Here is a 26784-nt window from a genome sequence, read left to right on the forward strand (position 1 = left end):
TGATCAATGCAGGAGACCATGCACCAGACCAAAAACTGGGTTAAGCTCCTCACGGCTAACTTTATCGAACCAGGGATGTTGATGGATATTCTATCTCTTCCAATTGCAGATACTTGCCCTGCCACACAGCAGAGATTGTACAGCCCTCTACCGGGTCCCAGGAAGCTACAAACTAACTTTCAAAATGGGCAAGTGGTCAAAGTACAAGAAAGTGTACAGAAAGGAATGGGAGTCTGACCCCGAACTAAAAAAGTGGATTGCCCCTGTGAAAACAGATGAAGCAAAGGCAAACTGTAAATACTGTCACTTACAGCTGCGGGCCCACTACCATGATTTAAAGCTGCATGCATCCACAGCTAGACATCGTGCGCGCATGGACACACCTAGCCTAACCATGGCATCTTTTGCACAACCAGTTTGTCAGTTATCAAATGACCAGAAAAGGAGAGAGCTTAGGATTGCTGTGCAAACTGCATGTAGCACATCAATCAACAGCATTGACAGACTGGGAGAAATTTTAAGTGAAGAAGTTCCTCCTTTCAGTATGCACAGGACAAAGTGCACAGCTTTAATAAATGGACTTTTAGGCCCCTATTTCAAAGGTGAGCTTCTTCAAGATATGGGCAGTTCTCCGTATTCGTTGATCATTGATGAATCCACTGACATTTCTGTAAAGAAACTACTGTGTGTCTGTGTAAAATACTTCAGTAAGAAAAGTAGCAGAATTGTGAGTAGTTACCTTGGGATGATAGAACTGCAAGAGGCATGTGCACAAGACATTGCAAATGCACTTCTGGAGTTCCTCAAGGACAACAGGCTTCCAATTGAAAATATGGTAGGGGTAGGTACAGATGGCGCAAGTGTGATGTGTGGCAAAAACCACTCCACATACACATTGTTGAGAGAAAAGCAGCCTACTTTGCAGCTTGTACGGTGCATCTGCCGCTCGCTCGACATTGTTGCTAGAAAAGCAATGCGGAGTTTGCCCAGCAATGTGGAGTTCATGGTGAGAGAAACCTACAACTGGTTTGCACATTCTCCAAAGCGCCAGGCAGTCTACACAGATTTATATCAAACTCTGGATGGAGGAATGCCATTGAAGCTTATTTCGCCATGTGAAACGCGGTGGCTTATCATGGCGGATTGTGTGGAGCGTTTTCTGGAGCAGTATGATGCTCTAAAGCTGCACTTTTGCAACGCATCATACGTAGAACATTGCTATGCAGCTAGAATGCTGCAAGAAATGTACAATGACGAGACAAATTATCTCTATCTTATTTTCCTGAAACCTATGTTGCTAGAAATTAAGGTAGTGAACAAAGCATTTCAGCTTGAATCTGGTGATGTCCTCCACATATTCCGGGATTTGCAAACTTTATATAGGTCCACTATGAGAAGAATTGTAAAGCCCAGTGTCTTCAGTACCAATAGCGAGAAGCAATTGTGTAATTTGGATCTTCAAAGTAGTGCCATTTATCTTGGGCAGCAGGATGCTGACCTTGGCCTTGACTTCCGTAAAAAGCTCCAAGAAAGCAAACTGCCTGATGCTGCCAAGGACTGCATAGAAAAACGGTGCACAGACTTTGTTAAAGTTCTGGCAGCAGAGTATCAGATGCGCTTGCCAGATTCTCTGAGCCTCCTAAGACATTTGGAGCTTCTGAAGCCCCAAAATGTGCTTTCAGATTCTAAACCTCTGGTTACGGACTTGCCAAAAGAGTGTTTTGCAGACCCAACACACATATTAGAAACGCAGTGGCGAACAGTGACTTCATGTTCTTTCAATACCTCTTCAGGCATGGAATCCTTCTGGATTGAAGTATTGAATTATAGAGATGCAGCTGGGAATCATCGGTTTCAGGAGTTGGCCATGGGCGCCATTAAACTTCTGACCCTACCCATATCAAATGCACAAGTGGAACGAGTGTTCTCACAAATGACCCTGCTTAAAAATGAGAACCGTAACCGAATGGGTCTGAAACTGCTATCAAATATACTCAACATAAAATTTGGACTAAAGCGCAATGGTCTTAATTCCTCTTCGTTCAAGCCCTCGCCGGAACTGCTAGCAAAGTTCAACAGCAGTATCTACAATTAATTGTTTTACTGTCTTAACATGCTGCTATTCTTGGCAGTGTTATCGCTACAATGGTTCGAGGCAATTCTTAACAATTAAAAAATTCATATGCATGCAAACGCAGAAACAATTGTCTGACCAAGAAATCCTGAAAAGGCACCCGGCATAGAGACAAAAGTTAATGCAAAGACATATTTTTACTCACACGGCAATTGGAGAACAGCAATTACAAAACAGTTTAAGAATACTTAAAAGGTGCTCACATAGTTACACAGGTGACAGCACTAAAGACCTAATGTACAGTGTGAACAAAAACAATGGCAGAGGGAGTCAAACTTTAAAAACAAAAGTCCAACAAATAGCACAAATAGAAGATCGCAATCAATGCTTCCTCATAAGTATGTGCCGCAAAACAGGCGCCAACTGTGTTTGGACCTACAATGTTTTCAAGGTCTTCCTCAGAAGAAGGGAATTATTACGAGAGCATCCAAATCAAATACTTTGTATAATCCGAGACAAGCGTACTCAGATAAAATGTAAAAGGGACCACATAAAGACAGCATCAGGAGTCCAACAAAAAAATGTATCATAAAACTGCATTTCTTAAATTTAGTGCCACTGTAGTGTCCGGTACAATTGTCAAAACCGACCCCATCGCAATACAGAGCGCAAAACACGAACGCGGCTGGACTAGTCAAAGCAATCTGCACATCGGTCCCCGTCAATGCGGTGGAAGCGTGATCTTCTCGGCGTCTTAACGCCGGGACTCTCGCTCTTCCACCGCATCGCCGGGACTCTCGCCCTTCCACCGCATTGCCTGGGAGTGATTTGCGGATTGGTTTGGCTAGCCCATCCGCGTTCGGGTGCTTTGGGCTCTGAATTGCAAACGGGCCAGTTTATACATTTGTACCAGACCCTACAGTGCCACTAAATGGATGACGTGCTGATTTTAGGATTATGTTCTTTTGTTGGACTTCTAGTGCTGTCTTTATGAGATCTCTTTTGCATTATATCAAGCTACATTTGTTTCGGAAGATACAAATTATTTGAACTGGTTGCTCTTTTAATAATACCTGTGTCCTGATGATGGCCTTGAAAACCTTATAGGTCGAAACGCCGTCGACGTCTGTCTTTGGCATATACTTATGAGGAAGCATTGATTGTGATCTTCTGTTCTTGTTATTTGTTGGCCTTTTTATGTTTTGAAATTGTGTCTCTCTTTGTCATTGTTTGTGTTCACACTGTACATTAAGCCTTTAGTGATGTCCCCTGTGTAACTATGTGAGCACCTTTTTAAGTATTCTTAAACTGTTTTGTAATGGCTCTTCTATATTTGCTGTTTTAGTAAAAATGTTTTTGTATAAACTTTTGTCTCTATGCTGGGTACCTTTTCTGGATTTCTTGCTTAGATGATTTTTTTTCTGTGTTTTCATGCATATGAATTTTTTAATTTGTAATAATTGCCTTGGACTATTGTAGCTATAACATTGTTTATTTACCCCAGGTTTGGGGAATAGTGTTGCTCCTGTTGGTTGTAAACGTAGACCTGGGAGGATGCTGCTAATCTTGGCAGTACCACTGCCAGACTATGGGATGCTACTAATCGTGACAGTTCATGGCCCAGAAGAAGAAGTTTGTGCACCTTAACCAGTCAGAACAATGTTACCCACCTCAACCTGCCACTGCCAGACCCTGAAGGATGCTGATAATCTTGGCAGAACCACAGACTGAGATGCTGCTAGCCTTCACCATGCCACTGCCAGACTATGGGCTGCTGCTTATCTTGCCAGTGCCTGGCCCAGAAGAACCCTTTGGCACAATTGAACTTTCCACTGTCTGAACAAGGATCTACCATACTGTTGCCTGGCAAAAAACAGGAGATGGCGCTTGTGTGAGTCTGCAGAATGCACTTGCACTTTATCAGGTATCAGCTCATGGGAACATCAAGCAGCAAGCCCTGCACCCCATGCCTCGAACTGCTCTCTTCTGATGAGTACCAAAAAGTACGAAACATACGTAATTTGCGTATGTAAAGAGATGTTCAGCATTGCTTTGGGAGAATTCAAACAAGTGTAAAAAAACATGAAGCATTGGCCTATATTGCCGTTATTCTGGGGGGCCTGACGTGAGTATGCAAGCTGAAGAGCACCTTTCCCAAGAAGAACGTTTCCGCACTTGCAGTCCCCCAAATTGAACCCAGAATATTTTGGGCCGGCTTGCTCCACACCATGCGATATCAAGTGAGTGACAGTTTTCCTGACAGACCAACTTTGATTTCAGTGTACAAAATGTAAGTTATCTGATTAATATGGGAGGTATTGAAATAGAAGTATATTTGTGAATGTTGTAGTCAGGCTACACGTAAGTTAATGGAGTGGCAAAATTGGGCTATTTTTTGCTACTTTGGGCTACCGTTTCGTTGCTTTTGGGCTTGAAAGTTGTGAAAAAATCTGGCAACACTGGGTGGAAGACGTGCCGCACTGGAGGTGTTCCTGGTAATCTTACTTTCACAGACTTCCCTTGGGCTGGCTGTTGGAGTGGGGACTTTGTTCCTGGGTGGCCCCCGCTCCGGGTGAGTTGCGTAGCGGATTCTTTCTCTGTTTTGGTTTGGCTTAGTGTTCCTTTTCTGTGCCGCTGGCGGCGCGCTCGACTTCTTCGAGGTCTGTCTATAGGTCTCCCCACAGTGGCTGTGCTGTCTGGTGTGGGGCGCTCCTTGTGCGAAGGGTGCAACCAGCCGCCTGGAGGGCTCAGTGGGCTACTTGCACATGTCTGCTATTTCCTGCTTTCTGTTTGTCAGACACTGGTATCCCTCGGACAGTGGACGGAGCTTCACCAGCCAACCCGATTGGGACAATGAGTGACTTTGCATTAATTTACGTATGGCGTTCTGGATGGTGTGTCATGGTGCCCGGCGGTTCCTGTTTCCGCATGTTTGAGTGCGGGCTGCAATTTGTGCTGTTTGCAGGGGGGGGGGGTCACCTCCGCTTCTGTGAGGACAGTAGAGGGCGGTGCGTGGCTGTTTGATGCCTCTGGCCCTGCCTGTCTGTATGCTGTGATCTGCTGTGGCGCTGTGGATTGACGCACAGTGCTTCTGCAGCGGTGCTTGCACTGAGCCTTGCCGTGGTTATAAGTTCGGGCCTCTCCTGGGGCGGATGATTGGTTTTCGTGCCTAGATTCTGCTATCAGTGGTCGTTTGGTATGCTTTCTGCCCTTCTGCATGGTCCTTTGGCCTTCGGCCCTTTGCTCTTGCGGGGGATCCGGACTGCTCCTTCTTTGCTCCACTGTTCCGTGAGGTGTGGTTCTGGCCCGGCGGCTGCGGCAGTCTGTGCGGCCGGCTGCTGTCTCTGGGGCTGGGTTCTGGGTTCGCGTCTCGGTGTCGGGGCGCGTTACTCTGGTCTGGCAGTTCACATTCTCTCTTGGATTCCCGTGAACTGCGCCTGGTTCCTCTCTGCTGCTTTCCATGTGTCACGCCTGGTGCTGTGTGTGGCGCTCTGTTGTGCCTTTCCGTTTTTTTTCGCACTGTGTTTTTGCTGGTGTACTGTGCTCCAGGGGCTTCGGTGTCAGCTCCCACGGGGTGTGTCATTGGCTTGCGCTGTTCACTTGCTCTCCCTTTGCCAAGCGGTTAGGCCTACTTCATGGCAGCAGGTCCTGTGGGGTGCAGTGGTTCTCTCCGTCACGAGTTGTGGGTCTGGCCGCAGTGTTATTTCTGGGGTTGGAAAGCGCAGTGCTCCTTCTTTCGCTCCTGCTGCATCCTTTGCAGCTGTGCTGTTCTCCTTTGCGTGCCTCATTTTTGTATGTACGCAGGTGTGTTTTGGGGTCGGTGTGCTGGTGTTCTGCTCCTCGAGCTGGCTCTGGCGGTTGGTCCTGTGGCCTGGGCGGTTCCGTTCCTTTGTCGTTGTGCTTCCTCTGCTGCACGCCCTGGTGACTCCTGGTTTGGGTCCTGTGCGGCATGGGGCTTCATGTGGCTTGAGGCTCCCGGTGTTTGTCCTGGGGCCTCTGGACTGTGTAGCCTGTCCTCTGCCTTTGGGTTGCTTCTTGGGGGCTGGCTGGTTCTGTCTCCGGCTGCTTGCCTCTTCCGTGTCGGGTGCTGCTGTCTTTTGTTGCTCACTATTCCTGGCTTCTGTGGTTTCCTAGGCATTGTCCTTGTGTTCCCCTGCTTCTGCTGTGCTCCGCTTGCTCCTCCAGGGTTGCCATGACAGGTCGTCTGGCCTTGTCTTTGCCGGCGCCGCTCTGTTGTCTGTGTTTGCCTTTGGTCTTTGGCTTGCTTCGGTGGGTCCTGGCTGTGCCCTCCTGGTTCCGCCGGCGGTTCTGCTCGGTCTGTGGCTGCTCCTTCTGCGGCCCTCTGCCTGCTGGTAGCTTCCACCTGGTGTCTGTCTCCTCCTGTTTGGTGGCTGGTGCTGGTGTTCGGCCCCTGCTTCCTTCTGGTTGTGTTTGCGCTTCCTTTCCTGTGCGGTGCACCTTGGGGTCTGCCTCTGGTTGTCCGTTGGGGGCCTTGGTGCTCCGTCCCTCTTGCGGCCTGACCGTTGGCTTTGGGTTGGTTTTTTTCTGCCCCCGGTATGCCTGATGCACGGGCTGGTTCCTCCTCTTGCCCTGGCGTGGTGGCGCGCCTTGGGCTGGGAGGGCGGGCGTTGTTCTTTGCTCCCGTCCCCCCCGGGAGTGTGTTCCCTGGGGCAGTTTGCCTGTTGGTTTTCTGTCCTAGGTTCGTGCTGCTGCTGTTTCCGCCTGGCTGTTTTTCGCTGGTCCTGTGTCCTGGTCGTTGGTCCTGGGTTTCCTCTCTTCTCTACGGTTCTCCCTATTGGGGGTCCGTCTGGGCTCCGGGTGCGGTTGCTCCCTGGGGACTCCTGGTCGCGTGTCGTCTCCGTCCTTGGGCTGGGTCAGGCCTGGCTGGTGCCTGGGTGGAGGGGCTGCTTCGGCTTTCCTGCTCCTGTGGGCTTTTTGGCACCTGTTGGTCGCCTTCTTTGGCTCTGCGTCCTTGCCTGTGCACTCTCTGGGTGTTCTGGCGTGGCGTACCAGTGGTTTCGGCCGTGCCCTGATGTGCCCCTTCTGGCTCTGCTCCTGTCAGCTGTTCCCTTCCCGGGCTTGGTTCGCCTCTGGTTGGGTGTCCGTGTTTTTTGCCTGGTCCTGCTTTTCCTTTGGCAGCTTTTGGCTTCGTGTTTTCCCCTGTTGGCCCGGGGCTCCTCCTTCGTTGGTCTGTCTTGTGGCTGGCGGCATTTTCTGCCCTGGGCTGTGTCTGGCCTTGTTCGGGCCTGTATGGACTGCCGGCTTGCTGCTGGTTCGGTGTGGCCTCCGGCTGTGCCTCTTTGATTTGCTGGCTGTGCTGTCGCTTCTCTGCCGGCTCTGGGGTTTGTTTTGCCTGCCATCCCTGGTCCTTTTCTGGTGCCGGTGTAGTGGCCTGCTCCTGTCTTCTTGCTCCCCCGTGCTCTGCTCCTGGTGTGTGTCTGTTGTTTGGTGCTCCCACCTTTCTCCTGTTGGGGTGCGGTTCTGTGGTGTTTGTCTTGCCGCTGTGGGGGTCAGCCCTCCTTGCTGCTGGTTGTCTGGGGTCTGGTGCTGTTTGGGCCTCTGGCTTCTCTGTTTCCTCCTGTTTCCGCTCTGGCAGTTGCCTTTGTTTGCTTTCTTCCGGCCTCCTGTGTGGTCCGGCGGTTGTCGGCAGGGGGTCTCTGTTGGTCTCCCTGCCCTTTGCCTCAGTCTGTGCGATGTGTGGGCTTCTTCCGGGTGCGATTCGGCCGGAGGGATTCTCCTGCTTTGGCGGGTTGCTTGATTCCGGTCCTGGCTTCCTGGTTTCTTTTTTTGCGTTTGCTGCCTTGGTTGGGGCGGTTTTCTTGGCCTGCGGCCTTTCGTCCATGCCATGTCCTGTTCTTGTCTCCTCTCTGGCGTTGAGTGGGGTCAGGCCTGGTTGGTTCCTGGTCTGGGGTACTGTGCGCCCCGCTGCTCCTGCCCGTGCTTCCCGCATGCTGGGCCATGGTGTTTGTGTGCCCGTGCGGTTCCGGGTTGTTGGTCTCCAGTCTTTGCTAGCCTCTCTGTTGTTTGGTCGGCTGTCTGCCTGGTCTTTCTGGGGGCATCTCTGGCCTGTGGCCTTTGGTGTTGGCCTTCTCTGCTCCTGCTGCTCTGGGGTTACATGTCGGGCTCTGGTTCGGGTTGTGGCCTCCTTCGCTGTGGGGCTTTTGGCCTTGTGGGTTTTCTGGTCTCTGGGTCTTTCCCTGTCCTTTCTGTTTGCTTGGGGTCTGGCTCTTGGCTGGCACCTGGGCTCGCTGTGGCTACACCTTCTGGCCTGGGTGATTGGTGGTTCTTTTGGCGGCCCTGGTGGTGCTGGCCGTTCTTTCCTGGGGCCTGGGTCTCCTCTGCGGGGTTTCGGGGGCTTGGTCCTCTGGCTTCTCTGGTGGCCGGGTCATTCTGTTTGGGGGTGGGGGCCGGTTCCTGGCCGGTGCTTCCCTCCTTCCTGGTTGGTCTGGGTGGTTGTGCCAGCACCCTGTTGATTGGCCTTGGCTTCTTTTCTTTTCTTTTACTTTCTCTGGTGTGGTTGGGGTTTGCTCGCTGTCTATGCTGCTGCCGAGTCCTGTGTGCCTTCCTGGTGGTTCTGGGTTTGTCGGCCTTGTCCGGTGGGTTACCTTGGCCATGTCCTGTTGGTTTTGTTGTGGCTCTGGCCTTTGGAGTTCCTTGGCCATGTTTCCAGTCATGGTTTGTGTCCCTGCTGTCCTGTTCTGGGTTGCTGGCCGGTTGCTTCCTGTGGGTCCCCCCTTTTTGCTTCCCTTGGGTTGCTGCCTTGGTGTGGTTTCCTGGGTTTGCTTGAGTGTTTGGAAGGCCGGGTTTCTGCTTTGGTAGTCTCCACTTTGTTAATGTTATGTTAGGGATACTTCTAAAGCACACGACTCACCCTGGGGCATCTCGGCGCTATACCTAGTAGTCTGCTGAGGAGGGTATGAGAGGAAAAGGCACGACAGCAGAAATAGAACCCTAAGTGATCAGAACAAAAAAGTTTTCAGTTGTTTCCTGAAGATAGTGAGGGAGGGGCAAGTACGTATGGAAATAGGAAGCATATTCCAGTAGCGTGGCGCAAGATATGAGAAGGCCTTTCCCCCAGAACGTGCGAGGCGGATTCGGGGGGTCTTCAGGAGCTCAAGAGAATTAGACCTTAGATTGCGAGTAGTGGTCTGTTTAGTGAGTTTATTTGACATATATTTGGGACCTTTACCATTTAAGGCCTTATAAGTAAGGCAACAGGTCTTAAAGTATGCTCGTTTCGCAATCGGGAGCCAATGAAGGTCTAGAAACAGAGGGGCTGAAGGTGAGCCCGCTGGACGATTTAGGATCATTCGCGCAGCGGTATTTTGGATGACCTGTAGCTTCTATAGCAGCGTCGGGCCTAGTTCTGCCAGCAGAGCGTTGCCGTAATCGAGGCGACAGATCACCATGGCCTGGACTAGGGTTCTGCGATGCTTGATGGGCAGATAGGGGAGGATCTTCCGTAGAAGCCGAAGGCTAAAATAGCAGGAGCTGGAGATTGCTGCTACATGTTCCTTCATAGAGAGTGCCTAGTCAAGTTTAAACCCCACATTTTTCACTACTTGTTTAGGAGCAGGTGCGACACCCAGCTCTCGCGGCCACCAATCCTGGGACCAACAGAGAGGAGCTTTCCCAATTAACAAAATTTCCGTTTTACTTGGATTCAATTGGAGATAATTCTCGGTCATCCAATTGGAAATGGTAAGCATTCCAGCTGCGAAGCGTAGGTGTTCTGATGTTGCTTTTGGGTTAACTTTGAAAATAAGCTGGGTGTCGTCCGCGTATGAGATTATCTCAAACCCGCATGACTCTGCTATTTTAGCTAAAGGGGACATGTACAGATTAAACAAGGTGGGGCTGAGACATGAGCCCTGGGGAACGCCTTTGTCCAAACAGCATTTATCTGAGCGATACGATCCCAGCATGATTGTTTGGTTTCTGTCAGACAGGAAATTCTGTAACCATTTTAGGGCTTGAACTTGAATCCCGCAGGAACGCAGTCTCTCCGACAGCTTAGAGTTGGCAATGGTGTCAAATGCTGCGGAGAGATACAGGAGGACCAGAATAGCTGATCCTCCGGCGTCCATTTCTTGCCTCAGTGAGTCGGTCACTGCCAGGATTGCAGTTTCGGTACTGAATCCTGGACTAAAACCTGATTGCGAAGGGTCTAAAAGATTGTTGGATTCAAGGTAGTGACTCAACTGTCTGTTTATGGCCGATTCTAGTAGTTTGCCCAACAAGGGCAATAGCGATATGGGGCGGTAATTACCGAGTACGTGGGGGTCCGCCGCCGGTTTTTTAAAGATGGGTCGGACAAAAGCTTCCTTCCAGATGGAAGGAATTATACCTGAACTGATGGAACAGTTGAAGATTCCTTGAATTTCCGGAGCGCAACATGAGGCTATGAGGGCCATAATTCTGGGGGGGCACATGTCACTAGGGGAACCAGATTTAGCCGAGGAAAGCAGAGTATTGACTCCATTAGAGGCAATCTACAGGCTTGGGGTGAAACAAAGTCTTTAACTATGTTAAATAGAGTTTTCGAAGAGTTAGTAGCCTGATCAATTTGTTATAAAATAAAAGATTTCCTTGCTATTTTTATGTTTCGATGATATTTAGATAAGGATTGTTTATAGGTGTGTCTGTCCAGAGGAGTTTTACTGGTTCTCCAGCGTCTCTCCAAGGCTTTACAACTGGATTTCTCCGTGCTAAGCTCCCCTGTAAACCAGGGGGCTGATTGTCGCTGTTTGGAGGGACGGAATTTTTTCTCGGGTATTAGGGAATCAAAAACAAAAGTTAGTCTGGTGGTAAAATTCTTCAGCCGTCCCGAGACATTTAAGTCTGCCAATGTAACTGCCTGTGGCTGTGTGTTGTAGGCAGCCTCGAAGGCTTCTAAGGATAGGTTGTTTCAAGGTCTGCGTAATTGAATTGAACGTGCTTTGGATCCCGGTAGTACGTTGGTATACTGCCGTCGAGTGGAGAAAAGGACCATGAAGTGGTCAGACCATGTTAAGGGGAGGGGGGGGGGGGGAAACCCGAATAAATGCCCAATATTGGTGAAGATTAGGTCTAAAGTGTGGCCTGCCCTATGCGTGGCGGCCATTGAAAGTAGGGAGAGCCCAATTTGGTTTAGGCTATTTAAGAGGTTGCTCATCTCTGGGTTCACTAAATCTTCGCCGTGGAAATTGAAGTCCCCAAGCAAAATAAAATTGCTGGATGCTAGAGCTTGCAGGGCGATCAGCTCGACTAGTTCATTTGAAAAGTGGGTCCTGGGCCCCGGGGGGCGATAAATCAGGGCCCCGTTCCAGCTAATGAATGGGACGAGGACATAAGGGACCTGGAGGTAATGCTCTATTACTTACCGGTAATCTTCATTACTCCGGGTCCCGTTGTCCTCGTCCCATTCATACGCCTCTCACTCCTGGCCGGCCGGCCTTCCTGTGTGGGCTTGGTTGTTCAGGAGGAATGCTGGGTAAGTACTGCTTATGAACTCCCAGTGGGAGGGGCAGGGTTATGGTCCCAGCATTCCTCTGGTCTTTTTTTCTGTCGGGAGATGGTTATCTCCACTTTGTAAATGAATGGGACTAGGACAACGGAATCCGGAGTAATGAAGATTACCGGTAAGTAATAGAGCATTGCTGCACCGGATTGGTGCAATCTTTGAACTAGGTTCTAGCGCTCACGTGAGTATCCTCACTAGGATAGGACCAGTGTCAGAGAGCACACTGATAGAGCCAGAGTGGGCAGCAGTAATTCACAATGCCTTGTCCTCTACTTAGACAGTGGTGGCTCCTCCGCTATGGCGGTGGAGCGTCACCCCACTTCTTTCGAGCAGTGGAAAGTAAAGGAAATATACAATGATGATAACTTTACGTTATTATCATTTTATGTTTCCTTTACAGACGGGCAGGGGGGGCAGGGCTGCTCTGCTTACTGAGCAGGTGAGGAGAGGAGTGGCTGGCCCACGCCTAAGTGCGCAATGACTGTTGGTCGGCTCTCTCGGGCCGTCCAAACCAGTCATGTGCACTTTCCCTGTTCTCCATGCAGGCTGCATTACAGCCTGCTTGGAGTACAAGCCCAGGCCTCCATTAACTGGTTGAGAGTCGAACCAGGACGCTCAAAACCAATCATAACGCTACAATGCAGCGTTTTAATTGGTCAGGGGAGCCTGGGTGCTTACCAATCACAACGCTGCATTGCAGTGTTGTGATTGGTCAGGGTAGCCTGGCTCTTTCTGGCTTCCTGTCCCATGAGGAGAGCAGGAGCAACGAGCAGAGATGCGGGACCCGGCACCGGCGGCAAGGTAAGTGTGTAATATTTATTTTCTTTTACATTGTTAAACCTTGCGCTTCCCCTCTCACCCGCCCTCACACCCACCCCCATACCTCCCTGCCTCTAAGTAACAGATCTCAGTGTGGTTGCTGGGGAGAAAGGCAGCTGACAGTGAGTGCTTTATTCACTTTATATCTAACCCCATTAGTTTAGGAAAGTTAAAGTGCATAATAAAAGTGGAGTTAATTTTTTTCGATGAAACCTCTTATCCACCACATAAGATAGGTATAAGTTGAGAGTTGCTACATGGTGCATAATGTTCAAAAGGAGGCAGAGTGGTTGTCAGGGCTTGGATGGTGAGATCCATGTCCCAGGCCAACAATCTATTGAAGCTAAATCCGTCAGAATGGGGGAGCAAAGGGGGCATTATTTGCCAGGCTAGAGCCCACTGATTATTAGTGATGAGGCAACTAACATGGCTTTTATCGCTAGATGACATAGATAAATGCTAGTTCTGCCTTGTCATCTCTAAACCTACAGATCATATTTTATAAATGATAAAAAAGGCCCTAGTCTAAGAGGGCCTTGTTTGAACTTGCTGACTCAGTCCCTGCAAACTATGACCTTACTGATTGAAGCAATGTATGATTTCACATTGTTGTACAGAAAGTCAGGAGAGGGTGGACTGAGAGTGCTATCTGCACTCAGGTGAAAGTTTAGGGAAAGAAAGGCTGAGAAAGGGAGATGGTTGTACTGTAACACGAAGCCAGAGGATTTATAGCCGACAGAGGCGATAGGTTAGATAGTAGCACAATTTGATGGCAGATGCAGCAGAAACAGAACAGGGAGGATGAAGCGGCATGTTAACTATAAGAGGAAGAGCCGCCCAAATGAAACGCCTCGTGCCAGTGCCAGGTATCACTGTGTGAACTGCATCATGAGGTATAAACCAGAACTTGTTGTAAACTGTATTTGTATAGCGCCTACTACCCCAGACGAGGTGCTTTATTCCTAGTGCCCATCAGTCTTTAGTATTTAAGATCAGTCCATTCCTTCATGATTCCAAATGTTCTCAGCATGCCATCCTTCCTATTTTTTCATCTTGATTCATGAGGGCCCAGGTCCAAGACTATTCTGTAACCCAGCATGTGGTGCTCGTGCATACATCAGAAGCCGACGCCAGCATGTGTGCTAGAAACAGAGTGCCCACGCAAGGCCATGAGCTAATGCGAGCTGCAGGATGCTCTGCCAAATATTACTCAATGCCAGGCTTTAAACCATGATCTTGATCAATACATCTGTCTCCCAAGGGAGCCTGCCAGAGGGGGCTATTCATAGCTCAGATACAGAGAACGCCTCCAGAAAATAAGGCATTGCGGCATGGCTGCAGTGTGACCCAGGCGGTTTTGCACACGTTTGAATTTTCAAGGTTGTCATGGGGAATATCCAGAGTCAGCTTTCTATCGCAATTTAAAACTACAAATCCTCTCTTTCCAACTTGTTTTCTCCTTGCACATACCTACAGGTAATACAGGGAGTGATATCCATGTGCAAATACCCCGAGCAAATTTTATTCAACTCAGAATCCGAAATCTAGCACAAGCTAGGCCCCACCATAGGAATGCCGAAGAACCTCCCGCCAGACCAGGAGAAAACTCCTGATCTGGCAGATGGTTCCTACATTGGTTTGGCGGGGTGGGAGCAGGGTGTTCCTGCTCCCGCACCTCCATACTCATAATAAGGCCCTATATGTCTGTATGACTGGATGTGTGAGTGGCTATATTGGTGAGTGAGTGGGCTAAATGGGTGAGTTAGTGGGTGTTTGAGTGGCATTATGAGTGAGTGGATGTGTGAGTAGCTCCATGGATGAATGATTGGTTGTGTGAGTACTGGCATGGGTCTGTGAATGGGTAATTGAGGGGTTGAATGGGAGAGGGTGTATGAGAGGTTCTCTGGGGGTTTGAGTGTGTTTGTGAGTGATTCTGTGGATGATGTCATCAGTGATGTCATTTGAGATTTGAGGGATGTCATAAGTGATGTCACTGACCATGTAATTAGTGATGTAATATGTGAGGTCATAAGCAGTGCATTGTGGGGCCGTATGTTATTCTCAGCTCAGTTAACTATAACTGCTGAATTTCTTTGGTTTAGTATGAGTGAAATGTGAGCCCTAACTATAACGTCCCTGTAACGTTTGTTTTTTTCTGTACATTTCTAAGGCTTTTTTATTCTATTTCCTAACTATAACATCCCTGTTACCTTTGATATTGTCAGTGAATTTCTAAAGTTTTTACAATTTTTTTTCCTAACTATAACATCCCTGTAACCTTTGTTTTTTAAGTGAATTTCTAAGGTTTTCTAAATGTATTTCCTAATCAAAACCTGTAACCTTTGATAGTGAGTGAGTTCATGAGTGTCTTACTGGGTGTGTGAGTGAGTGTCTCAATGGGTGTGTGTCTGTGAGTGGGTCTTTGAGTGAGTACATGAGTCCCTAAAGTGGGTCTGTGAATGAGTGCATGATTCTCTGAGTGGGTCTGTGAGTAAGTGCGTGCGTCTCTGAGTGGATCTGTGAGTGGGTGTGTGAGTGTTTAAGTAGATCTGTAAGTGGGTACATGAGTTTGTCAGTGGGTCTGTGAGTGACTGCATGAGTCTGAGTGGGTCTGTGAGTGAGTGCATGGTTCTGAATGAGTCTGTAAGTGGGTGCCTGAGTGTCAAAGTGGGTCTGTGAGTGGGTGCATGTGTTTCAGAATGGATCTGTGAGTGGGTGCGTGAGTCTCTGAGTGGGTCTGTGAGTGAGTGCATGGTTCTGAGTGTGTCTGTGAGGGGGTGCATGAGTTTCTGAGGGGGTCTGTGAGTGGATGAATGAGTGTCTTATTTGGTCTGTGAGTGGGTGCATGAGTCTCTGAGTGGGTCTGTGAGTGGGTGTGTGAGTGTCTCAGTCTTCTATGCTTTGCCCTCTTCTGCTCTATTTTGCCTTATTTACCTGTTTCTATGTCCTGTTTTGCCTTTCCTGCTCATTTTTGTCCCCTCTGTTTATCCCTCTTATGCTCTGATTTGCCTTTCCTGCTCGTGTTTCTATCCTCCGTTTTGCCTTTTCTTCTAGTTTTTCTGCCCTCTGTTTTGCCTATCCTGCTCATTTTTCTGCCCCCTGTTTTGTCTTTCCTGCTTGTTTTTCTGCCCTCTGTTTTTCCACTTAAAGCCCCAGGGATCACCATCTTCCTGGGGCTTTACTGATATTAAGGAGGGGGGCCACAGGGAATCCCTCCATTTAGCTCCAAGAGACCCGGGGACTGTCACCTTCCAGGGGCTATATTTTTACTAAAGGGGGGGACCCACCTCCCCTTGGGGTTTTCATATTCCCCAGGCACCACCACCTCACCCGACATAACTTAGTATTATGTTGGGGCTGTGCGTACCCCCTGAGGCTTCGGGGCCACCCCCAGGGGGCCAAATACGTTTATAAAAGTAGAAGGGGGCATGCGGCCCTCCTACCTGGTCTAATTTTGGCCCTGGAACCCAAACCCCCAGGTCCCAGCATTAAAAAGTATTTTTAATAAGATGGAGGATAGCCCCCCTCCCCAGGTCGATTTCGGGCCCGGAGACTTCATTGCCAGACTGCAGAACAACACCAACGCGTTTCGACAACAAAGTCTTGTTCACGGTTAGGTGGGTCCTTCTTTAGTTTCTCTATTTATACAGAATTCCCACTTGGCTCACAATGAAGCATTGTGTGATATGAAGTTCGAAAATGTAAAAGCAGTGATACATATATACAAAAGAGTAATGTAATTGTTTCGAAAGACAGCATTTAACATATACAATTATTGAAACTTCTTTTTCTTGTTTTCACATGCCTTGTGTGTGTTAATACATTTTTCAACCCAATCATAAACATTATTTTTATATCTACAAAGGCCCCCTGACATACACATAAAACCCTAAGCATAAGGCCACAAGAACCATGTATGATACACAAGGGCACTGACCATGATTGTGAGCTATAAAATCCTTTTGAATCCAAACCCTATCCTATCGAGCAGGGAGTCCCTCAGGGGTCGGCACTCAGCCCCACACTGTTCAATCTGTATGTGCAGCCGCTGGCTGCGGTCGCCAAGCAGTGGGGCCTTACTATGGTCTCCTATGCTGACGACACGCAGCTGGCGGTTGCACTTAACGGGGACTCCGACTCGGAGGTCCCTAGGTTCAGTGAGGGCATTACAGCAGTGGCTGGCTGGATGACGGCTAACTGCTTACAACTCAATGCTAAAAAAACGGAAGTTCTCATCGTTGGTAAGCAATGCAATCTATGGGGTGCTCAGTGGTGGCCCCCAGAGCTGGGCTCAACCCCTATTCCGGTCCCCGAGACTAAAAACCTGGGGTTTGGTTAGATTCCGCCCTTAGTTTCTGCGGACACATGAAAAAAGTGGCTGCTGCTTGCTTTGGGGTTTTGCGCGGGGTTAGGCCAACCCTGAAATTTTTTGACGCCCCCACTAGATAGCTGATAATTCAGGCCACCATACTCTCGCGGCTGGATTACGCGAGTTCGCTCTTGGTGGGGGCCAAACAGGCGGAAGTTACTCGGATGCAGCGAGTACAGAACGCGGCGGCCAGAGCCCTGGTGGGTTTACCTAGGTTCTGTTCTGCGAGGGAGACTATTCGGAAACTACATTGGCTGCCTGTGGCTCAAAGGATTGAGTTTAAGACTTTGTCTCTCCTTTAAGATCCTTAAGTTGTCCTCTCCTCCGATTCTGGAGCATCTTCTTACTCCTTATGTTCCCGCTCGCTGTTTGAGGTCACTGGACCAAAATCTAGCAGTAGTTCCACGGTTCAAACGCTGCAGAGCGGGAGGACGTTCCTTCCGCGTTCTAGCAGCTAGGCTTTGGAACTCACTACCTGCTCATATTCGTGCCCTTGATGATATGCTCATGTTCAGGAGGGCTATTAAAACCTATCTCTTTCCATCTGGAAGTCATCTTACTACATAGGATCTCTTTTCTCGGTCCCGCTTCTCCCTCGCTCTGTTAAATCCTTTTCTATGTATCTTTTCGTTCTGTCGCTCAGAGCGCCGGGACGCCCCTTTGCTGGGGCAGCTGTGCGCTATAGAAGAACGAATAACATAACATAACATAAAATCCTCAACAAAGAGCACACTGTGACATAATAATCACAAACCATCAACATACATACCACCTCCCTAAATAATGCTTATGATTGGGTTGACAAATTTAAAGAACACACACAAGGCATGTGAAGAACAAGAAAAAGGAGTTTCAATAATTGTATATGTTAAATGCTGTCTTTTGAAACAATGACAGTACTGTTTTGTATAGATGTATCACTGCTTTAAAATTTTCAAACTTCATATACCGCAAAGTTTCATTGTGAGCCAAGTGGGAACCCTGTATGAACAGAGGAAGTAAAGAGGGACTCTCTTAACTGCGAACAAGTCTTTGTAGTCAAAATGTTTTGGTGGTGTTGTGCTGTGTGGCAATGGATGGCCACTCAATAAACACTACTTTGCAACTGACTCATGGAGGGCGGCGTATATCTCTTTGGGGATGAATAATTGCAGGGCATGGTTCCACCCTGAACGCCTGCACCTTATGAAAAAGCATGCTGACTTGTGAGCCAAGTTGGAAGAATATCTATCTATCTATCTATCTATCTATCTATCTATCTATTCACTAAAAAAACATAGGTTTCAGGGACGTTATAGTTAGTTGGACATTTGACTCATATAAAACGAGAGAAATTCGCCCGTTATAGTTAGTTGAGCTAACTATACCTCACGAGCCCGCAATGCACTGGTGATGACATCACATAATACATCACTCATTACATGGTCAGTGACATCACTGATGACATCTCAAATGACATCACTGATGACATCACTGAAGATATCATCCAGTGAATGTGTGTGTCTGTAAAGTTTACATATTTTTCATATCTATCTATGCCAAGGTGTATTGAAGAATGAGTGAATTTACGAGTGCCTGAATGGATTATTTAGTAGGTGTGTGACTGACTGTATAAGTGAGTGATTGAACGTGTCTTACTGAATGCAAGGGTTAGTGACTAAACCGTGTGAAAGTCTGTATTAGTCTCTCAGTTCGTGTGTAAGCGGCTGCATGGGTTGGTGAGTACCCACATGCGTGTCTATATGGGTTATTGATTTGTTGTCTGAGTATCTGTATGGGTGCCTGAGTGTCTGTGTGTGTGTGGGTGGGGGTGTGTATGACTGCATAGATGTCTGAGTGGGTGATTCACTGGTTGTATGGATTCAAAAGTGCATCTGGGAAGGGCAGTATGGGTGAGTTAGTGTGTGTATGGGTGTGTTGGTGAGTGAATGAATGTCTCAGTGGTATATGTGTGAGAAACTACATATGTTTTAAGGCAGTATATGTGAGTGTTGGAGTATATACATGACTATACGTGAGAGTAAGTTATTTGAAGAGTGGGTGTATAAATGAGTGTCTGCTTGTATCAGTGATTGTATGTGTTAGTATCTGCATAAATAAGTGATGTGGTGTGTATATAAATAACAGAGTTGGTGTGTATAATTGTATACATAAGTAAATGGGTACGTGATTGATTCTTTGCATGACTGACTAGGTGTGTGAGTAACTCTTTGGATGAGAGGCAGAGTGTGACTGTATGTATAGGTGTATGAGTGCATATTATAGTACTGAATTGATGAGTAACTGCATGTATAAGGTGTGGTGTGGCTCACTGGTTAGAGGCGGCAGACCTGTAAGCAGAGAATTGGCCAGGGACCAGGGTTCAATTCCTGACGCGGCAGGGTTGTGGACCAGGGTCAAAACGGACTCGATAATTCTCGCCTCGGTACCTACTCTAATCAGGAACACACTCGGCAACTCTGGGCATTAAGCTTGCCTCATCTCTACAACGGCCCCCCACAGACGCTGGGGATGCCTGGTTTCACCTTGGAGATACCCAGAAAGGGACCATCTCACAGGGATAGCCAGGACGGGTTCCCCAGCGGTCTATAGCGCCGGGACACCTCCTTGTGAGGTAGCCGTTCGCGCTTTACAAATATCAGTATTATTATTATAAGTGACTGGATGTGTGTGTAGACCTCGGAAATAGTGGGTGGTATGTAGTATCTGACATTGTTGTGTATATGGTTTCAAAAATAGTAGTCTGTATTTTAGAGTGCGTGTATCAAAGTTTATATTAGGGCATCAGTATGTGCATCAGATTATCACATGGATGATGATATCAGTGATGTCATCAGTGATGTCATTTGAGATGTCATCAGTGATGTCACTGACCATGTCATGAGTGATGTAATATGTGACGTCATCACCAGTGCATTGCGGGTGCACGAGTTATAGTTAACTCAACTAACTATAACGGGCGAGTCAAATGTCCAACTTACTATAACGTCCCTGAAACCTATGGTTTTTTTCGTGAATTTCGAAGGTTTTTTAAATGTTAATTTCATATTTTAATATTTATAAAAACCAATATTTTTTCTATTTTTTTTTGTAATCTTTTGGAACTCTATTATCCTTTTATTTGTAATTTTAAAAATTATGTAATGTTTTATATCTTCAAAAAAAAGTATGTATATCTTTTTTTTTTTGGGAGAAAACTGGAGTCCCGTACCGGTAGTGTACCAAGCTCCATCAGCACACGAATCCTTTCCGCCATATTGCTAAACTCGTAATTGATGCGCATTTTGTATCCGACGGGTTCGTGGCACCGCGTCCCGCCTAACATCATATACGTATAGGGTCGTGCCAGCTGCTAGGTTGGTATGTGACGGGTGCGTGATACCAAGCCGCGTGTTACGTCATATACGTATGGGGTCATGTCGGCTGTGCGTTCCGTATGCAACAAATGCATGCTGCCCGGCCCTGTGTAACGTCATAGACATATGGTGTCGCACCGGGTACGCCATTCTCTCATTTTATGGTTTCGCCTAGGCAGCGCATGCGCTGTCTCGGCGAGAGATGCTGTATACAGTATTGTGAGTGAAGCTCCGCCCACTTTTTGTCCATGCTTTTGATTGGCTCAAATCTGAAATGCTGCATTCTCATTGGTTGCCGGTGTATTAGTCCTGCCTCCTTTCTGCCATGACGTTATTTTTATCCTTCCATGGCTATCAGCCCCTTTACTTCAGCAACTCTTTTGTTCCCCTGTTCCCTCCCAAAGTCTGTGACTTCTCTGACCACCACCACCCCACACCCACTTCCGTTCTTGCCTTCTTCGGTGCCCGCATTTTTGTTTACAATGCAATAGGACTCACGTAAATAAGAGTCCTATTGCATTTGTAAATACTTTTTTTCCCATATGATTGGCAGCCTGCATTCACACTTTCTTTTGCCTGACCAGTCCAGACTCTCGCATGTTCACGATGCTTTACATCGTGCGCATGCGCGCCAAAAGTGTTATTCTGTAGTGCAGCGGCTGCCTCCAGCTCGGCACGCAGTGACTCGAACCACGCTCGGCTGGCTGGCTGCAGGATGCAGGCGTGTTTGCCTCACTTCTCTTCAGAGCGGGTGCCGAGGCCCTGTGAACGAGCCCCTGTATAACCAGCCGTCCTTTGACACCAGACACTCAGCCTGACTGTGCAAACAGAGGTTTAATGTCTCTTGCATGGGTGGAGGCTGCTGGTGACGGATAAGAGATCTGAAAAGGTGGCGGGATGGGTTAGTTTGGGGACAGCGGGGCCCAGCTCTTCTGATAAGAGAGGTACATAGGTCCAGAGAAAGGGGTCGCCTCTTCAAACAAGTGTTAGCTGCCATCTCTTATTGGGTCTTCAGTTAAAGGACAGACCCCCACCTCTGAACAGCATAACAAAGTTAACAGCCCCCTTATATTTATTTATGTAATATCTTTTGTAGCATCGACTCCACCCTGTGGGGTTTTATAGCGCAGTACGACACACTGTTAAAGGCGGCCGATCAACCATTTATTGACTGCTGTTAACACACTCCTAATGCAGTTGAAATCAGTTTTGCCTTTCTTTTAAGAAATACGTCCTAAACGCTGACAGTGTGCTAGTTTTTTTATGTCTCAAAACTATATCTAAATAACTTTAAAGTGTATATGAGAGCAAGCGATAATCTAAAATATTGTAAACATTTATATATATTTCTAACTGTAATAAACGTATATTACGGTAAATATATTTTCTCAAAATCGCATCGGGTGCGGTCTCCTTGTGCGATGGGTGCGCGATTGCCATGTGACCTTAAAAAAAAGCATTTTGTGGTATTCTCCTACCATGCCTTGTGTTTTGCTGGAGTTAAGAATGTTGGTAACTGTTAGACCTGGCATCTTTTGGCGTGGTTACCCCTGACTTTTTTGCCTCTACCTCCTGTATTTTTGATGCTATGCTGGATGTCGTTTTTACTGGTATAGATGCTTTGGGCACTTTGCCACTGCTGATCAGTGTCAAGGTGCAAGTGCTCCCTAGGGAAATTGTGATGTAATTGGTTATACATGTTTGGCATATTTGTTCTACCTGCAAGGCCCTAGTAAAGTGCACTGAGAGTGCCAGGGCTGGTAGTACAAATGCTACTAGTGGGCTGCTGCACTGATTGTGCCACCCACAGGAGTAGCGCTAAAATGATGTCTTAGGCCTGCTTGCAGTCAGTGGCGTAGCTAGGGGGGGGCGGGGGGGGCGGACCGCCCCAGGCGGCACTATTTCTGGGGCGGCGGCGGTCACTGGTGGCCCGTCGCGGCGACCTTTATAATTTATTTGAGGAGTGGGGACACTCACTGTCTGACACTTTACAGTAGTCAGTCAGTGCCCCGAGTCGAGTCCACAAATAAATTATAAAGGCCTCCGCAACGGACGGGCCACCAGTCAATCAGACTACGGCCCCGGGCCCAGGCCAGACGTCACCAGATCAAGAACAGACACCCTCCCGATTCAGGCGGGAGACTACCGATGTTAAGGCTAGTCTCCCGCCTCCCGATTCCTGCAAGCAAGATTCCTCGGGGTTTCAGCTGACAGAGCTTGTATCGAGTAAAGTGCTAATTCTTCCAGCAATAGTCAGAGTGGCGATGCAGGGGCTCTCGAAGGGGTGAAAAACCAACAAAGCCTCATTAACCAGCGAATGGTCTTTTAAAGGCCTGTGAAGTACTGGGGGCGGCTGTGTGTGTTCACAGGAAGCTGTCTCAGCGAGTAATCCCGGGCTGACACACAGGGGGGTGGGGGCGGTGGTGTTTGCACTGCCACTGCACCCTTGGCCCACCCAAATAAAAATTCCTAGAGCCGGGCCTGTCTCCCACCCCCTTACGAAATGGGCAAAATTCATTGTGTGGCAAAGGTCCTTGGCATTCTCGCCACCTGCGTTTAACCACAGGAATAGCAGCAAGGTCACTTCAGGTCGCCCCACAAGCACGAGCGGGGCTTTGCTTTGCTATTGGGACCCGCGTCACGAGTGGGGCTTTGCCATGCTTTGGGGCCCCACGTCACGGGTAGGGATTTGCCATGCTATTGGGGCCCCCGTCACGAGTGTATAGGGGCCCACGCCGCGAGTGGGGCTTTGCTGTACTGTAGGGGCATTGCGTCACGAGTGGGGTTTTGCAATAGGGGCCCACGTCACGAGTGGGGCTTTGCTATAGGGGCCAGCGACATGAGTGGGGACTTTGCCATGATATATGAGCCTAGGACACGACTTGAGATTTGCCATGCTATAGTGGCCCACGCCACGATTGGGGCTTTGCTATAGGAGCCCGCGTCGCGTCAAGAGTGGAGCTTTGCTATGGGGGCTCGCGTCACGAGCGGGGGCTTTGCCATGCTATAGTGACCCACGTCACTAGTGGGGCTTTGCCATGCTACAGGGGCCCACGTCACATTTTACCATGCTATAGGGGCCCACGTCACGAGAGGGGCTCTGCCATGCTATAGGCGGACACGTCACGAGTGGGGCTCCTCCATGCTACAGGGGCCCACGTCAGCTCCCGTAGTTTAAGGCTCTTATTTAAAGGGTCTGGGGCCTGTAAGGGGTGGTGGCGTTGAAAGCCCCTGATAAGCTCTCAACCCTCGGGTACCCAGCTCTCAATAGTGCAGTAGGTACAGTGGTACCAGGCCCAGCGTTTTAAGGGCCCACTTTATCTCCAATTATTGGTGTTATTTTTAAGAACCCACCCAGTCGACGGTGGCCTATTTCACCTCGCCTCTGTAGGGCGCCCTTCTTAGGGCACTGCGCTCCTGAGCCCTGTAGTGACCGCAGAGAGGCCGCGGTCCTGGCCTGTGCGTCCGGAGGGCGCTGGGATCGTGGTTGGGACCCGCCTGGCTTAGGAAGTGTCATTTTACTGCTTTCCTCACATGGCTGACGGGACATCCTGTCAACAAAGGAATCTGCCGCGGCCGGCCGGGATCGGCGTCTCCTTCGTGGGTTCCAGATTTAGCCAGCAACCTGTCAAACCAGTGAGTGCACACAACACTTGTATCACCCTCTCTCTGCCTGCCATTACGCTCCATGCTTTTGAAAGGTAAGAGAAAAACGTGCATTTTCGTTTCAAATGCCCGATCCTGCAGCAGCACACTTCCAAAGCCCACACGTGACAGTAACCTGATTCAAGGCCCCATTCTCCCGATTAATTTTTTTAAAACTCCCACTTTGCTCTTCTGAACACCCACTCCCTATTATGCCACTGACATCTTTTGGCGGCCGCCTCGGACACTATACGCCGAGGATCACAGCTGCGCATTTAGTATCAAATTGGCGCCCTCTGCTAGAGTGGGACCCGAACGCTGGCGCCAGTCTATCAGGTCACGTGAACAGACTCCGACAATGTTGCACTCATCGTACTCAGCGTGAGGCAGGCACCGTTATGTGTTTTTTTTGTCAATTTCCTGCTAATGGACCTTCCCCCCAGGAGCTGGATTGTCCTCCCTCCCTCCCTGACCTCGACACCTTCAGGGCAGCCACGGCAGCAGGGTGATGTAGCATACATAGAGTTGCCACACACTTTCGGCTTGTATTTCCTCGAAGTGCAGGGGCCTCCCTTTCCCAAAGTTTTCAGTTGGTTCGCGTTGTAAGGTAGGACACATTTTTTTCTTTTAATAATAGTCGCGTTTGTTTCAGCTGTTGTGGTGCAGGGTCCCGCATGTTCAGCTCGTGAGTCTTTCATCTGGGTACAGTCCTGGGTACAGTTAGTGATGGGGGCTGCCTCCAAGTAAGTGAGACTGTGCCAGCCTTGCATGATGTCAGCGCGCGTGTAGGAAATCGTGTCATACGCGGTGGCACCGTGTGAGTTGGCAGGTATGAGTTTGCATTGACTCAGGTAGCAACAGAATCTTCTATGGACCTATTACTGCTAGACTTTCGGGGAAGGGCACGGAAGTGCAGATGTAATGGTGAGAGAGCGGTGGGGGGGCATTGGCTGTGCTATTATGTGCGGGAGGGGGTAGCTCACGAAGAGTGTGAGAGGACCGAAGCAATGAGAATGGGAGTTTGTAGTGTATTGTAATTAGGGCTCCCGGATTTATGGTATTTATTTTTTGGACATTTCCGCCTGTATTTATCCATATTTATTTTTTGCAAATTTTATCTGTATTTATCCATATTTATTGTGGGTTTTATTGAAAAATTAAGCTGAAATTAGTATATTTCCATATTTATTTAACCAGTATATATGCACTAATGCTTGAATGCCTTCCAGGTTTCAATGCTGTAAACACCCACAGAAGATAAATCAATGCACTTTAATGAAACTATGCAAATGTCAGTGTCAACCTTGCACTTATCTACTGCTGTTAAAGCTTCTTTACTAGAATTCCTTTCTTTTTTAGCTCCCTTACCTATCAATCCACACAGCTATTGGCCTGGCAGTCATGGGAGACAGTATTTAGAATTACTCAAAAAGCAACAAAATTTCCGTTTTTGTCCACATTTAGAAATAAATACAGACAAGAAAATAAAAGTTTTCTGTCTGTATTTACCTGTAAAAATCAGTAAAAACGGAAAACAGGGAGCTTTAACTGTAATTGCATAAAAAGTGTCACTTTATCACTCCTAGAAGCCTTCCTATATGTTGGACACTATTGTGATATATGTTTCTAGAGCGACAAAGAAATAAGATGCCCTTATCAAATTTGAGGACCACTGATGTCCCTTCTGCAGAAGTAAACACCTTCTACTGCTTACGTGATATTCTTAAGAAGAGCCTGTGTGTTCTCTTTAATGTCAGAAAATATTTATTGGGATTTTATATGTACAGGAAGATACAGTTAATAAAGTACAGATAGGGCCTGTGTGTTCTGAATGTGAATGCACTACGTACCCTCTGTACTCACTCTGTGTGTCCAATCAGAGATGCAGGGATCGGGGATTTTCCGCAGATTGGGGGCAGGTAGACAGGGAGGGGGCGCAGCGCGATGCAGGAGAGACTGAGAAAGGAAACTAGAGGCACAGTGTACCAGGAGAAACGAAAGAGAGAGGGGAAAGGAAACCAAGGAGAGGGAGAGGCAGTAAACAGCGTTGGAGGAGGGGAGGAACGAATGAGAAAAAGATAAACGAAACAGTAGTAAATTCTGGGAGTTCAGAAACGGTAGGTCTGTCCCATCCTTCCCTGCATGCATGGACAGGAGATTAGAGCTCGGAGTAGCAAAGGGAAGAGACGAACTAAGAACAAGGAAACATAAAGAAAAGGAGGTGAAAGGAAACTATTTTAGGGGTGTGCAAAATTTATCTAATTTGCTCGTGTAAATCGCAAAATATCAGGAACATTCCAGAAAATTATGTATCATTTCGTGAAATGCAAAGCCATCATTTAGTGCAATATTTGCATCCTAGCCTCAATTTTTGATGCAACAACGTATTTTGCATTTTAAAAAAGTGCAAAAAAAACTGATTACTGCAAACTATAGCTGCTCATGTTGTGGTTGTTCGCATTGTTCCTGTACCCCTCTGCTATAATTTTATGACGATTACACGACATGGTCCAAGTTTGGAAATTTTACATAGCAAGGTTAAGGCGAAATTTCCAAAATGATATAGATTTTGCCAGCATAATTTAAATTTCGCCCAGGTCCAAAGGTATTACAGTACAGTGAAAGCGGCACAGAAGAGAATGAAGGAGATAAAAAGAGCCAGGAAAAACTGGAATGGGGGTGGTGTAGCGCAAGAAAGAGCTTACAGTTCGCAAAAAGATGACAAGGATAGAAGGGGAAAGGAAAACATTAGAAGAGGGGAGACCTGCCAGGAAGTGTTTAGAGTGCAGGTTGGCACCGTGGAAACCCTATGCTGTTAGACATCTCATGGTGTCCCGTGTCTAGTTTGAGTCACACATCAGGGCATTTTCTTCCTTGTATTGCAAAGCATGTACTACCTCCTTCCCCACAGATTCTTTAATATTGTTTGCAGTTTACCACTATTAGCAAAGAGTGGAGTTTTTCGCAATGTAATTCGCAGCACAGTCGTTCTTTTGCTGCAGCTTCCCAGGGCATGATG

The 26784-nt window shown here is 48.0% G+C and overlaps 2 protein-coding genes across 2 annotated transcripts in view; one reads left to right on the top strand and one right to left on the bottom strand.

Annotated features, from left to right (window-relative positions):
• LOC146870109 (uncharacterized) overlaps window positions 1–26784 on the bottom strand; it is a 510959-nt gene that overhangs the window by 44450 nt on the left and 439725 nt on the right. The gene's annotated exons all lie outside the window — the stretch shown is intronic.
• Window positions 185–2095, top strand: LOC146870110 (uncharacterized). Its single transcript, XM_085599689.1, has one exon. The coding sequence runs from the start codon at window positions 185–187 to the stop codon at window positions 2093–2095; it is 1911 nt and encodes a 636-aa protein (XP_085455815.1).

Source organism: Triturus cristatus, chromosome 1_1, assembly GCF_964204655.1.
Source record: "Triturus cristatus chromosome 1_1, aTriCri1.1, whole genome shotgun sequence".
NCBI lineage: Eukaryota > Metazoa > Chordata > Amphibia > Caudata > Salamandridae > Triturus > Triturus cristatus.

Bases quoted from the DNA above. Each gene is read 5' to 3' on its own strand.
- LOC146870110 (XM_085599689.1), top strand. From the start codon at position 185: ATGGGCAAGTGGTCAAAGTACAAGAAAGTGTACAGAAAGGAATGGGAG.